Source organism: Sebastes fasciatus, chromosome 19 (genome assembly GCF_043250625.1).
Source record: "Sebastes fasciatus isolate fSebFas1 chromosome 19, fSebFas1.pri, whole genome shotgun sequence".
Lineage (NCBI taxonomy): Eukaryota > Metazoa > Chordata > Actinopteri > Perciformes > Sebastidae > Sebastes > Sebastes fasciatus.
Window position 1 is genome coordinate 26,641,858 of NC_133813.1, and position 16,259 is coordinate 26,658,116.

A 16,259-nucleotide genomic window follows, 5' to 3' on the forward strand; every position below is an offset into this window, starting at 1 on the left:
TTCACCAAAACACAGGTGCTAAATTTAGACTTGCACTTGTTATAGAAGATGAAAAACACTTAATGAGTAACTTTCTGTTTGAAGATTAACCAGCTTTATTAAATTCAGCAACACAACTGGCTTGTTTGTTCAATATTCTACCAGTCAAACAGAGTTTATGGGATGTTTGGTGTGCTTTTGTTTTATGTCCCACCCTGAAATGTCTGCTAGAAAACATGAACAAAGTCCAATTCAGTAAATGTTCTGTGTGGGAGTGAGCGATCCTACCAGAGGTGTAGTCTGGGTATCTGCAGGGCAGCAGATGGGTCACCAGAGCCTGGCTGTTTAAGCAGGGGGGGTCGAGGTGTGGTGCCGGCAGAGTTGGGGGATTATATAGTCTGGTGGTTCCAATATTAATTTCTATGATCTGCAGCAGTAATATTAATCCTGACTATAATATCCTATCTACTAGACACAGTTTGGTCTGGCATTTAAGGGAGGAAAAATACATCTTCTGTCCATGCAAACACATAAGTGGAGTAATGATAGAAGGAAATGCAGTTAACGGTAATGTGAGGTCATTGTGGTTGATGAAAATAAAACAATGTTAAAAAAAGATGTCAAAAGTGCATTTTATGTAAGTTTCTCAACTGGCCACAGCAGCGGTTTGAATTTCAACACCACATATTCTCCTGTTTTTTAAACTCCTTCCTCTTTTCTCAGTGTTGATGGCCACTGATGAACACTCAGAGGGGCCTACCCGTACAAAGCTGCTTACAGCCTCTTTTAGCACAGCCGGGACAGTAGGGTTTATACTTGATAGGGGATTTCTGCCAGCAGCCAGCCCACTTTCCCAACCATAATTAGGCCACCCACATTCACAGTCATGCGCCTCAGATGGTGACTCTGTACGATGTTGGGACCTTCCACACTGAGAACATGTAATGATTTATAAAAAGAAACCAAAAGTGTAAACTATGGGCTGAATAAATAACATGGTTACGTGCTGTCCTGGCTGTTACAGAAAACTCATTTTTATTTTTCATTTCCTGCTGTGTTTATTAAGGATATTATGTTATTTAATACACCAGTGATAGTATTACATGAGAAAACAGAGACATGAGGAGCAGGCTATACTCTATTCTATAACAGTGTTTGTTTTTCAGATATCCTCTGAAGTACTTCTCATCGTGTAAAATGATATCTTTACATTGCTTTGTTACTTTGAAACCAGTATGAGATCAGATGCTGTATTTTTAAAGACTTTGGTTAACATTGCGTGCAGAAAGTTATGTAATTTCCATCTATAGGTGTTTCTCATGTAGCGTGCGGGAGTACATGGGAAGGGGGAATATCAGCTCCGATCGAGAACCTGATTGGTCAGATTGAGTGACGTTTATGATTGACAGAGACACGGGCCAATGAGCTGCCGAGCCTCGTCTTGCCCCTTGTTGGCCGTAGAGGCGCCGTGCTCGGGAGCATTTGGTCCGGGACCGTAGAAGCGTGCCGTTATGTCGGCTTGTAACAGTTTGTACTGCTCGTTAAACCGGATTTAAACGCTGCTGGAGCGTTTGTGTTTTAACCGTGCTGGTAGAAGATGTGTTTAGGGTTGCGTGTTGTTGATAATAGCCCGTAACTGTGAAGTGTAACGCAGTGGAAGAAGACGACTCTGTGGATCCGTGCAGAAGACTCGGTATGTAGCTGCTCACTATAATGTTACTGTTAAAAAGTGCTACTTTAATACGCTAATGTGCTGCTGGTCATGTCGCTACATGTTCCTGGAGGTTGGTACGTTACACTGAAGTTACTTTCTAGCTTTGCCATAACTTACATAACGTTATTTATTTATTTATTTAAGTTATTTAACTATGTTTTAAAACTAAGTACTTCACGGAGGGTTGTTTTCTTCCCATCACTAAAGGAAACACACAATGTCAACATCTAGTAAACTCTGACTACTTCCAGTAGATCTATTCAACGCTAGCCCATAATGTTAGCTAGTGAGCTAACTGAGCTAGCTGTTCAGCAGCCTGCTGCCAGACATCTTCTCACTAACCTTACTGACTCCTCTAAAACTAACAGAACAATACAATATAACAATGCTTTACAAATCCACACATTTGCCGCCAACGCGTTTTACAAACCTACCAAAGATGTTTCTATTTAGTTCTATAACAATGAACAATGTAAACTGTTTAAACTGATAATGCTGATGTTAGCAGTCCTGTGTTGGCTGAACAGCACTGCCCAGTGTGCCATTAAATAACAGCTCATCACTGATGGAGTCTGCATCAGTTACTTCTTTACTATTATTATAGTCGTTTTGAATCCTGGTGAACTTTTTCACCAAGAGAAATAGTGATGCAATAGGATTAAATGATAATTAATTCATATATGAATGATTTGTTGAGGACTTTATAACTTTAAACACGCACTATCTGCAACCATCTTGGACTCTAACCACTGGCGCACTTTACACTATATACTACTTTATAGACTGCACATATGTGCACATTACTTATTATTTTTATTATTTATTTATTGTACATACTACATTTATTTATTGACGGACTGTATACACTATGTTCACCCATTCACTCTATATCTTTTATATCTCTATTATTGTTTTTATAATTTTTCTATACCTTTACCTCTCCTGTGTTTCACTCTGTTTGCTGATGTTGCTGCTTTGACACCTGAATTTCCCTCCGCGGATTAATAAAGGTTAATCTTATCTTATCTTAATGAAGGGGCTTAATGTTACATTTCATTAAACACACTGTAAATGTGTCTTCTTCAAAGAAAATCTGATCTGCCACCAACTCACCATGTAGAGTTGCACGAGTAGAATGAAGTTATAATATAGTTTAAAGTAAGTGCTTAAATACTAAAAACTTTTTTTTTTTTTTTTTATAAAATGCTGTAAATAACAGAGTTGAGCCATGTGTTAAGTAGGCTTTGTATTCTCACTATAAATATAAATAGTAAAAATATCCACGATGGCTTTCCTGCAGATCCATTACTGTTTCAAATATTTTATACAGGATCTTATTTTGTAAATTTGAGTACACGTGTGTGCATTGAGTGTGACTTCTGTTGTAATTGTCTTATGCAAAGTGTTGAAAATGGCCTCCACTCTCCTCTTACAGGTCTGGATAGCATTCTCAAGATTGCAGCTGCAGGCCATTTACTGATGGGTACATACTGTGAGGCAACACACCAAGAGAGCCGCAAATCATTCGGTAGAGACAGGAACTGTGAAAGAATGAAGACAAGCTAGATGGTGTTGTGTCCCAAGAACGGCAGAAGGTTTCTTGGAAGTGTACACATACAACTACTTGAACTAGCAAATGTGTACCTGGACTAAGCACACAATCAGAGAAACCTGAAAAGTAACCTTGTGTCAAGGTGTTGTTTTGAAGATTCAACCAGTAAAGTGATCAATATGAGTGCTGAAGGATATCAGTACAGAGCGCTTTATGACTACAAGAAGGAGAGGGAGGAGGACATCAATCTGCATGTGGGGGATATACTGTTGGTGAGCAAAGGAGCTCTGGTGGCTCTTGGGTACAAGGATGGGCTGGAACAGAGGCCAGATGAGATTGGCTGGCTGCCAGGCTTCAATGAAACCACTCAGGAAAAAGGGGACTTCCCTGGGACATATGTCGAGTTTATCGGAAAGAAGAGGATATCTCCCCCCACACCCAAGCCAAGGCCCCTCAGACCCTTACCTGTAGCTCCTGGTGCCTCCAGGGGAGAGACCGACTCGGACTCCGAACAAGGTGAGTTTAACACCACTCTACAGAACTGTATAACAAGTAGGCCTGCCACTATTCATTATAGATTAATCTGACAATTATTTTCTTTATTTTGGTTTATAAAATGTCAGTAAATATAGTGAAAAATGTTAATCGCATGTCCTAAAAACAAATATATTTAGTTTACTGTCATAGGCATGTAAGAAAACCAGGAAATAACTTGAACAATAATTTGATTATCACAATTGTAGCAGATACATTTTCCATCAATGTACTAATTAGTTAACAGAACTAAATGCGAGATTGGGAGCATTTGCATTGCCTCCACACGGCTCTCAACATGGCGACGACTGAGCCGTTGGCTTGCAGCTAACAGGGCTAACGAGCGAATTCAAAAATGAATTAAAATTAAAGATGCAAATGAATCACTAAGTCAGATTTTGTGCAGAATAATTGAATTACTTGACATGTCAGAGACAGGACAGCTGTGTTGCGGGGCTTTGACCAGTAGTGCTATGCAGGTGATGAGGAACCACGGTCTTTTTCCAACATTTCCACCCATCCAAATCTCCAGTAACTACTTTGAAACATAGTAGTACGCTACAACAGTCATGTGTTAATGTCATTGTGGTTATTGTTCATGCACTGTACTGCTGTAAACTAGAGCCATAATGAAATGTTAAAAACTTAGATGTTTTGGATGCAGACATTCATCCTCCTCGTGTAATAGTTTTAGCAAAAGTTTCAAATGTTTGCATATTGTGACAAATTCTTCATTGTTCCTCTGGCGCCAGTGAAAACTACAGGATGTGAACTCCATAATGGCATATTTGAGATATAGTGTTGACCTTCATGATATCATGCATTACTTTGATTTGATTTTCACATTTCAGATTTCAGTTCACCTGTAACATGCACTTTTGAAAGATTTTGACATTAGTGAGAATTTATGTAGCCTGAGGATCAAAATATTACTCGTCAAGGCAATGAAGGATAAAAGAAAGAGACAGCTGTGCCAACAAAACATGACATTTTCATTTTGAAACGGTTGATTAATTGTTCTTATTGCAAGGTCCTTGCACTTGTTTTTTTTACGGAGCTTTCAGTCACATCTTGTGGCCTTCATCAGTGTTTCCGCAGCTGTCATGGAAATTGTTTAGTTTTTGGTCACGTGATAACAGTGTCTGGGGATGTCTCTGGAGTTCGGACTCCCTGTTGATGACTAATTAATAGTTCAATGAAAACAAACTATTCACAGATTTGGATTCAGGATAATAAAGTGTGAGAAAGATGATGATTTTGCAGAACAGTTGCAGTCTTTGACAACAAGTGTCTGCCCTGAGCTGTACAGCTGCACTGGATGTGAACCAAGCTCAGTCCCAGAGGACAATGCTGGCATTTATCCAGCTATAGTACACCACAGCATATCGGGCTAGCCATATGTTACCAGTGGATATCATCTGTGCTTCTCCACAAAGCCACATCTTAAGGGAATATATTTCCTTCATCAGTGTTGACAAAGATGATTAGATCACTATATACTCTGGTGATTAAGGCAAATTGCTCTGAAAGCCTGTGGGCAACAGTTTGGATAGCTCCATCAAAACTCTAAACAAAATGCCTTCCCACATCCTCAAAGCTTGTTTTAGTTTGTCAGCAAGTTATCAACATTTTCTTCTCATGATAATGTTACAACTAACTTAACTCACCCCTTGGAGCACAGCACTTTAGCTAACTGCTCCTAAACGTATAATGACATACATATTTACATAAATTAAACAATAATTAAACAACTATTAGAAGCTGGTTCTTGTTGTTCTTCTGACATGTGTAGGCGAGCAGTGTAACCCCAGTTTTGTGAACAGTAAAGCAGACACAAAGAGATGAAATTAATCTTTTATTTTACTTTGAGTGAGATGGGAAATTAGTAATAAAAGTGGGGATGCACCGATACCAGTATCAGGTATCGGGTCCGATAATGCGCTCATGTACTCGTAAAACTGTTCCGATACAACCGCACCCGGTACCACTTTACGGTAACGTGACGTTAACCTAGAGGATTAGTTCCTTGCATGCAGGGGTGCTGTGGTTAAAGTGTTCAACAAGCCGCCGATCTGCAACGATAACCAGATACATGAATAGGTTAAGTCCACCATGTATCGCCAGCTTCAGTGTAAAACAGGCATTCCCCAGTTCACGCGACCCGTCTGGGAGAGTTAGCAACCACGATGTTGCATGCTGTGCATTATCGTGGACACATGCAGCCACTTTAACTTCCATTGCGTCAATTAGTTAGCTGCAAGGTTGTCAGCAGTGTGTCGCCGCCAGTGTATTGCAAGCCCAGTGTAACGTCAACGATTGTCTGGTCGTCGAGAGAGAGAGCAATGTGAGAGTGTGCAATGTGTATGAAGTTAGCAGTAATGGTATACAGTAGCTGTGAACGTAGCAGTGCAGTCTGTGTACAGTTTATTTGTCGGTAAATAAAGGCTATAAATCCTGTTAAAACCTGTGAGGAGACCAAGCCAAGTCCCGCTGATTAAAGTGAAGGGGATTAGCCCTGAGGTTAGCAACAACTCCGGCTCAGGCACACTTAAAGCTGGTTGGACCAGCTATCCTCCTTTAATTTTTAATATTTAAATGGTAATTATTAACATCCCTACTGCAAACTATATCTGTTGGTATCCGGAAAACACAAAGTTGAATGTTAAAATGTCAGCAACAGCATCATGTTTAATTAACATAAGAAAATAATAATAATAATAATAAAAATAATAAAACATGTTTTCAATGTCAATGTTAGAACTGTAATGGTATTAGTAAGTACTCATATTGATACTCTGTATCAGCAAATGTAAGTACTTGTACTCGTACCAGGGCAGGGCGATATGGAGAAAATCAGATATCACAATATTTTTCACCAAATTCCTCGATATCGATATTACAACGGTATTGTAGGGTTGATTATTGGTGCTTTACGAAATCTTTATACAATGAGAGTTTTGATAAATAATCATCAGTAATGTAGATATAATGACTAAGTGGGTAAAAGCAAATAATAGCACAACTAGAGCAGTCTGGTAAATTCAGAAAATTACATCACTTTACTGTAATGCAGTCTTTAGAACCAGGAAAAGACAACACATGGCATATTACGATATCCAAAATCTAAGATGATATCTAGTCTCATATCACGATATCAATATCATATCAATATATTGCCCAGCCCTAACTCATACTTAATCAGAAAAAAAGTGGTATTGTGCATCCCTAACTAAAAGTGTTTTACGTGATATCTCGAAGAAAGAAAAGTATTGCCTTACTGTAGTTATATTTTTTTTAGCAAGTGATGTCAAGTAAGCTGTATTTATTATGTTTCGCTCAAGTTCTGTGAATTTCAAGATGGTTGCATATAAAAATTACCCTTTAAAATTAGTGTTACTGCTCAGGCCACAACTATGAACTGCAATTAAAACTTGCATCTTTTTAAAGACACTGTGGCTTGAACCAATGTACGCTTAAGGCTTTTCTGCTCACCTAAAGAGCAGCTGTAGTTGCCAGGTTTCTAGTTTCTGCCCTTTGTGGTACGATTGTGAAATTCTTTGCTGTGGGTTTGCAGGGTGAGCGAGGAGCTGTATGAAGGGGGCATGTGTTGAATGGCTGTGTTGTGGTTGAGTGGCAGCGCTAAGCCTGGAGCGAGTGTGAATGTAGCACCGGGAGAAGAAAAGTCTCTGTGTCCTGGGCTGTGGGAGACGGGGGGAGAGAAGGGGCCCCGAGGTTGTGGGTAGGGGAGAGGGAGAGAGCCTGTACTTGATAGTGTGCAAAAGGATCAGGACTGGAGCGAAGCTGGGGGCTTGGCACAGAGGCTGATGGTGCAGGGGGCGGCATTGGGAGGGACTCGGGCTCTGCATGCTCAAGGGGGCTTTGAAGAGGCTCCGCGGTGGAGGCAGGGCTCTTGTTGCTCCCAGAGTGTTTGTGATTTATTGCCCACCGCCAAGGGATCTCACTCCCTTCCTCCTACTCCTCAGCTTTTTTTTTTTCTTCCGCCTCCCCCTCCTCCTTTTTTTTTTTTTAATGTTTTGATAGTTCCTACAGTCAGCTCTGGTAGGGGGAAAAGAGGTGGAGAATGGAGGGGCCTCTCCTCTCGGAGCCACAGGGGTTTACATGAGTGCAGCAGATGTGGAGAGGGTGAGGGAGAAAGAGAAGAGGACCGGGCTGGGAAACTATTCCGCCTCATTCCAGCTCTCAGCCTTTTTTTTTAAACATTAAAGTGTTGCTCCTTTTCTGGGCCTCTCAGTTGAGAGAATATACATGTGTTAGGGCCCCGCCAAGAGAAAGGAACTCAGAGATTGAAACCCACAGAACCAAGCCCCTCTAACAGCTCTGTTTGCTTATTTGATTGCATACAGAAGTGCAGAATATTTTTTTAAAGCTGCCTTTTTAATAGGGGCGGGAAAAAATTTATTCACCTATGTATGGCAATTTAATGTTTTAGTTTTAGTTTTTTGGATTTTGAAATAGATCTTTTTAATTCCAGAATCGATATATTTGCTGCATTTGACTCTGTGCGGAGGTAGAAAGAAGTTACCGCTTTTGTTGTTGTAGTCTGAGTAACGTGACGTCACCAAACAAACCGCAGCCAGCAGCAGCGAGCCGAAACAACAAGGCAGAAAAACGGTGGAGGGTCTGCCTGGATACGACCTGCACCCAGTGTTAATTCCAGCGTGGTAAACACTACACATCCAGTAAAGTATGGAAACACTTTGGGTTTCACACATTGCTGGAAAAGCAGAGTTAGACATCACGGGTAAAGCTGCATGCTAACTCTGTCACGGACAGGAAACTATATCGTATCGCGGTAACGTGCTGTCGAGCCGGCTGTCACTCATCTCCTTGGTCAAATGGGCCAACGCTACAACTGTAGAGCACCCATATACTGACATTTATGTTAAATGCATTCAAACGCTCCCCGATGGAGCTGAGCTCAAAATATCCCAAAAACTCAAGGTGTCATCTTTAAATTTCCTAAATTTGCCCAACCAATAGTCCAAAACCCAAAGAGAATTAGTTACCTATCACATAAGAAAAAGAAATAGCAAGCGAGCCATCGTCTGGCTATGTCACTGTGTATAACTGTCTATCTACCGACAGCCAGTCTTACTGAACATTCCTCCAAATGTTCCAGATAAAGGTGTGAATAACTGGTTGTTACTCTGCATGCTCTCACAAGGTTCAGCTTTACATGCTCAGTCTTGTTAAAGGAAATATTTGATGCCATCAGGCTTCAACTCTGTCTGAGGCTTATCATGTTTTTGACTGTAGTACATTTTAAAGCTCTCTGGTGACTAGTACATTTTTAAAGCTCTCTGGTGACTGTAGTACATTTCAAAAGCAGATTTCTTTTATGTAAATAAACTTTTTCAGTACAAATAAATGCAAAATGTGGATTTTACGATCATATATTTGTGCATTAGGCTAACTATATGGAAGATGTGGGTTGAGGTAGTAGTTGGACATTTTGAAAAGGGCTACTGGAAGGAAGAGAGCCGTCTATACAGAGGACACAGTTGCAGGGAGAGTACTCTGCATAGCTGGAGATTGAGATAATGTAGTTCTCCTTCTCTGGGCCTCTTTCGTGCTTAGGCTGACATCTGCTGTATTGAACACTCTTTCTGACATTACTGTCAATTTTTCTCTGCTGAGAATTAACTTCTCTCTTAAATTGGGCATGTTGCAACTCGGTTTCAGATTTGTCTGCATTTCACTTTCTTCTCCACACATATCAACAAATCCACTCAAGTCAGTGACAGGATGAACACAGAAGCACAGAAGTTATTTTTAATAATTAGCTTTTATTTGTTGTGATGTTCCTCTGTGGGGCTAAAGGCAGCTGGGGCCAGGAATGTGTTGGCGCTTCTTTGGTGGAGACAGACTGCATGGTAGACTGATTTGTAGCTTTGTGATGAATCAGTATTGTGCTAAGTGCTGATTGCAGTAACTTGGTGCACAATGCAACTGGACAATAAATGGTCTGCACACTGAATAGGACCCCGGCGATTGCTGTTTTACACTGTCATTGTTATCAATGTACATGCTGCTGGCATGAGGCTAATTTTACTAATTTAGGTTTATTTGACTTTTTGAATTAGTATATCATTAATTACTACCAGGTTTAGAATTTTCAGCTGTGGTGAACAATGTTTGAAATGCTTGAAATTAGTTCGTAATGTTGCCGACATTAGTCGGGGATGAGGAGAGTGGCAGCGAACAATCCACTGCCAGCAAACGTCAGACTGGAGCTGCATTTAAATATATTTTTGGCTTGTCATAGTTTCCAACAGCGGACTGGGTCACAGAGGAGTGGTCATTAAATGACTGTCATCTTGTTTAACTTGTAGAATATGAGCTGTTGCTCGTTTTTGTGTGGTTGTCTCTCAGTGTTAGCGACTTTCCAGAGCTAATATGACAACACAGTCTCATCCTTTTCTTATGATTCTAGGAAAATCATATGAAAAAAGTGCAGTAAGTGCTTATAACTAGGGCTGCAGCTAACGATTATTTTCATTATTGATCAATTGTTTGTCTACAAAATATCAGAAAACAGTAAAAATGGCCATCAAAATATCCCAAAAACTCAAAGTGTCATCTTTAAATTTCATAAATTTGTCCCACCAATAGTCCAAAACCCAAAGATAATTAGTTATCTATCCCATAAGAAAAAGAAATAGCAATCCTTACATTTAAGACAGGGATGCACCGATACCCAATCAGATATCGTCCGACACTGACTCAAATAGCTGAATCAAATATCTGTGACAACGGGGCTGATCTATTCAATTCAATTCTATGTTTATATACAATATATATTATATAGATCACCACCTGCTAGTTGCCACTCTGAAGCTGAAACTGAAGAAGCACTGGATGGAAACAACAACAAAGAGACAGAAGTTCAACGTCCGCCTTTTGGAAGAGACACAGAAAAGGGAGGAGTACACGCTGACTCTGAAGAACAGATTCCAGGTATTGCAAGATCTGGGCATGGAAGAAGACATGCAAGACCAATGGGAAAAGATAAGAGAGGCCGTCACAACAACATGTCAGGAAGTAATCGGACTAAAGAAGTGCCAGCAGAAAGAGTGGATATCAGCAGAAACTCTACACAAGATAGAAGAGAGAAGACAGAAGAAGGCAGAGATTAACAACTGTCGTACAAGAACAACCAAGGCAAAAGCCCAACAAGAATACACAGAGGTCAACAGAAAGGTAAAGAAAAGTGCGAAGAAGGACAAGAGAAATTACATCGACAGCCTGGCTAAAGAAGCAGAAGAGGCGGCAGCAAAGGGAAACATGAAAGAGCTGTACGACACCACCAAGAAGCTGTCCAGCAAGACCAGACAGACAGATCGACCAGTGAAAGACAAGGAAGGGAAGACGATCACAGAACTAGAGCAACAACAGGAGAGATGGGCAGAACACTTTGAAGAACTTCTGAACAGACCTACACCACCTAACCCTCCAGACATTCAACCTGCGGAGACGGATTTGCCCATCAACTGCGGAAAACCCACCAAGCTGGAAATTAAAAAGGCCATCACACAATTGAGGAACAACAAGGCAGCAGGACCAGACAACATTCCGGCAGAGGCGCTGAAGGCAGACATGGACACCTCCGTAGAGATGCTGCACCCACTGTTTCAGAAGATCTGGGAGAAGGAGGAAGTACCAACAGACTGGCAAGAGGGCTATCTGGTCAAGCTCCCCAAGAAAGGAGACCTGAGCAAATGCTCTAACTACAGAGGAATCATGCTTCTCTCAGTGCCAGGAAAGATATTCAACAGAATTCTCCTGGAACGAATAAAGAAAGCTGTGGACCCACTGCTAAGAGACCAGCAAGCAGGCTTTCGGCAGAATAGATCATGCGTGGACCAGATTGCAACTCTCCGCATCATAGTTGAACAGTCATTGGAATGGAATTCTCCGCTATACATCAACTTCATAGACTATGAGAAGGCATTTGACAGCATTGACAGAAGCATCCTCTGGAAACTACTTCGATACCATGGCATTCCAGAAAAAATGGTCAACATAATCAGGAACTCTTACGCAGGGATGACCTGCAGAGTTATCCATGGAGGACAGCTCACCAGAAGCTTCCAAGTGAAGACCGGCGTCAGGCAAGGCTGTCTACTGTCCCCTTTCCTCTTCCTCACGGTTATCGATTGGATAATGAAGACCACAACAGCACAGAGGAGAAACGGGATCCAGTGGACACTCACAACACAGCTAGACGACTTAGACTTTGCTGATGACCTGGCTTTGCTGTCTCACAGCCGACAACAGATGCAAGAAAAGACAACAATACTGGCAGACACATCATCACAAATAGGCCTCAACATCCATAAAGGAAAAAGTAAAGTCCTCAAGGTCAACACAACCAGTGAAGACTCAGTGACCTTGGAGGGAACAGCACTGGAAGAAGTAGAAGCCTTTACATACCTCGGTAGTGTCATCAATAAACAGGGCGGAACGGATGCAGATGTCAGAGCCAGAATCGGCAAGGCAAGGGCTTCATTCATACAACTAAAGAACATCTGGAGCTCCAAAGAAATCAGCCGGCGGACAAAGCTCAGACTCTTCAACTCCAACATTAAACCAATACTCCTCTATGGTTCAGAGACGTGGAGGACAACAAAGACCACAACAACAAAAGTACAAACATTCATAAACAACTGCCTGAGGCGCATCTTAAACATCCACTGGCCGGATACCATCAGTAACAATGATCTTTGGCAAAGAACAGGTCAAAAACCTGTTGAAGAAGAGATCAGGAGAAGGAGATGGGGATGGATTGGCCATACACTCCGGAAACCCGGTACCAGCATCACCAGGCAGGCCCTTAGATGGAACCCACAAGGCAAAAGAAGGAGAGGCCGGCCCAAGAACACCTGGCGCAGGGACCTTGACACGGACATCACACAGAGCGGGCTGACATGGAAACAACTGGAGAGGAAAGCCCAGGACAAAAGACTCTGGCGGACTGTGGTCAACGGCCTATGCTCCACAAAGGAGCGAAAGGCTTTGAATGAAATATATTATATACTAAAATTATAATTCCTGCTTAAGTTTTGACAAATTTGTTGCTGCATTAGAAAGGTTTACACCTGACTTGTAATTTCTATTAATTAAAAAGATTTTGGTTGGTGTACGATTTATTATTTTGATAATAAATAACAATTTACTGTAACTTTACTGTTGTTACGTTTTGTTTTACAAAGTTAGGAAAGCAATGTTTATGTCAAGCCTGATGTTTCCTTACACATAAAAGAATGATTCTAGTCACTTCCACACAGTGAGGCATACAGTTTATTAATTAAAGACTGGTATCGGATCAATACTCGGCATCGGCAGATACTCAAAGCCCAGGTAACGTTATCAGGACTGAAGAAGTCGGATTGGTGCATCCCTAATTTGAGAAGCTGCATCCAAAGAATATTTTCCATTTCTGCTTGAAATTGGCTTAAACAATAGTTGCAGATTAGTTTTCTGTTGGTTAATGAACAAAAAAAAAACTGTTTCATTACTTGATTGTATGCAGAGACTGAAGAAGTCTGAATTGGCAAATCTTCTTTAATAGAGTCAGAGCATGTCTGCTAGCAGGATTAAGAGAGAGAAAGAGAGAAAGAGAGAAAGAGAGAGAGAGCGCGCGAGAGAGAGAGCGCGGCAGATAGATGTGAAGAAGTGGTGCAATAAGACGAGAGGTGGGATTAGAGAGAAGCCCAACGTCAAGGGGACCAGAAAAGGTATTTGAAATATGTCATGTATTTGACAGGGAGGGAGACGAGCTGGACTAGCTAGTGTTGCTAGGTACTGTGTGTAAGCCTCGTGCTGTGGAGTTGTGGTGTTACATAATGCCTTGAGCAAGATAGATTGTTTCAGTTATTTTCGAATTATTTTCCTAGTTTGGGTCATAATGCTGGTCAGAACTATTAAAAATAGAAGCACTTACTTTACTAAAGAGCCGTCTTGTGTCTCTCAATATGCTTTGACGGCTATTCAGAGGACAAAGAGCAGTTACAGCACACCCTTTCAGTGCAGAACTCACATTGCAGTTACACATCTTTTAAACAAGTATCACTCACTTCTGTCACACCGTTAGAAGTGCAAGATCAAGATGACATCTTCAAATGCTCACACATAAACCACATTTTTCTGGTTTTGTTTAGCAGACTACAGAAATTATTTTACATGTATTGTTCCTATCACAGATGAGTTTTGATTTTAAACATCTTGAATCTCTCACTTCAGATTAACTGATATGCTTATTTGTGCTGATAATGAACCCCACAAAACCTTTCCACACACTCAGCTTGTACATAAAACTGATTGACGCGAGATCTCATTATTGCATCACAGAAACAACTAGATGGTTGCATTTCCTGCAGAAAATGCATGCCAATGCTGACAGCTGAAATTAATTGCAAAGCATTGCTGAAAATACATAAAGTAGTATTTGGGTGGAATAAACTTTTAAAACTATAAGTTGTTAGAAAGAAAGTATTTTGGTTGAATGAACCTTTAAAACTGTATGTCGTTTGACAGAAAGTACTATTTGGGTAGAATTAACTTTTATTTTGAAACATTAAGGGCAGGGGGGGCATTCACACAATTAAAACATAATATAATGTTTCATGATAATTGGCAGAAAAGGGAATATTTTGGGGTGGTTTGACTGGTTCTCTTCGCTAGGCTGTTTGCATCGATCTAACCCTACACATTCAAACAAATATCAGACTTCACAAGGTGACAGCATTTCATTAAAATCAATCTAGTAAAATGACACTATGTCTTCTTCCTGAATGTGATACAGGTCTGTCAGTCTGTACTTACAGATTCAGGCATTGCATGTGTGCTCTTGAAGTAGTAATCACTGAGTATGTGTTGGTATGTGGCCTGATGATACTGGTTCACAGTTAATTGCACGTCAGGAAACGGTGGCTATTTGTGTTGTGATTCATTGATGGTCTGCACTTCATAGGGTTAATGGTCTGGCTGTAGCAACAGTCTCCTCATTGGCTGCTGCTTAGCTTGTGCACTGCATCTTCAACCCTGCAGGAGGAGACATTGCCTGCCCTTTTTCTTTTACTTCAGCTCAAAGCTGGAATCATTCATTGACTTATAGTACAAGCATGTTAAAGCATGTTAAATCTCTGCTTTTTGAATGTTGTTGAAGGTCTGAATAATACTTAATATAAGCTGCATCCTTTTTTCATAAATGCTACTGTACAGACAAATCCACTTTTAATATGTAATATATTTTATATTATAATGCACTTAATGCTCAGTGTGCGGTCACGTGTGGTGTGGTATACATTCCCCTGGTTATTAGTTTTTACTGGCGTGCCTCAGCTAGACCTTTTTCAGACGAGAAAGAATGGTATAACCTGAAAATGCTGGTTACTTGAGTAGACCCTCTAAATTTATTCAAAGTGTGTGCTATCTTTAGTGCGTTGGTGGTGCCCCACGCCTGTCCTGCCCACAGTCTGCAGTTTGTTCGTTTCAGACATACCGTTTCAGCCGGGGAGATTGCCCCCCCCACACCACAGCAGCAGCACCAGTGGCAGCTGCATCGACTTCCTCAACCTGCGGTTGTCTAACTGACTACTGACTGGCTGAGGCCTTCTGGGATATCATGAGAAGGTCTGCCAAACATGCAGGCTTGTAGAGACACGTCCAAGGGGCCCCTGTATCCATACTCTCCTTTCCCAAGTTGCCACAAAACTATTGAAAGAGTCTCATAATGTGTGTCGACCCTCAGCTGTTCTAAAAAGAGTAAGACAATGGTAATACACTCTGTCCTCGGAGGTTGTAGCGGCTCAGTTTTAAAGCTAGAGTGAAGATCCTGGCATCATATGAAACTAGAACCATGTCATGCTAGCTTGTCGCGAAGGCTAAATTACGCTCCAAAGTTGCGCAAAATTTTGGCAAGGAAAAACTGTCATAGCCGTTTTCAAAGGGGTCCCTTGACCTCTGAGCTCCAGATATGTGAATGTAAATGGGTTCTATGGGTACCCACGAGTCTCCCCTTTACAGACATGCCCACTTTATGATAATCACATGCAGTTTGGGGCAAGTCATAGTCAAGTCAGCACACTGACACACTGACAGCTGTTGTTGCCTGTTGGGCTGCAGTTTGCCATGTTATGATTTGAGCATATTTTTTATGCTAAATGCAGTACCTGTGAGGGTTTCTGGATCAATATCTGTCATTGTTTTGTGTTGTTTATTGATTTGCAATAACAAATATATACATACATTTGCATAAAGCAGCATATTTGTCCACTCCCATGTTGATGAGAGTATTAAATACTTGACAAATCTCCCTTTAAGGTACATTTCGAACAGATAAAAAATGTTTTTCAGCTACACTTAGGTACTTACAGAAAATATATTTGTCTCATGCACTATTTTGTAAACCGTTATGAAAGGTGTTGTAAAATCAGCTTTACCTTTTTGCTTGTCAAT

General features: G+C 40.9%; 1 protein-coding gene across 2 annotated transcripts in view; it reads left to right on the top strand.

Annotated features, from left to right (window-relative positions):
* Window positions 1-1,425: 1,425 nt before the first annotated feature.
* Window positions 1,426-16,259, top strand: part of pik3r1 (phosphoinositide-3-kinase, regulatory subunit 1 (alpha)) — a 30,686-nt gene continuing 15,852 nt past the window's right edge. The window contains exons 1-2 of one of the 2 annotated variants that reach the window (XM_074617341.1): window positions 1,426-1,672; window positions 3,129-3,761. In XM_074617341.1, coding sequence (XP_074473442.1) covers window positions 3,425-3,761 — 337 coding nt within the window. In that variant the 5' untranslated portion in view covers window positions 1,426-1,672; window positions 3,129-3,424. Of the gene's footprint in view, window positions 1,673-3,128; window positions 3,762-13,365; window positions 13,538-16,259 lie in introns of those variants that run through there. The other variant, XM_074617342.1, reaches the window with a different exon arrangement.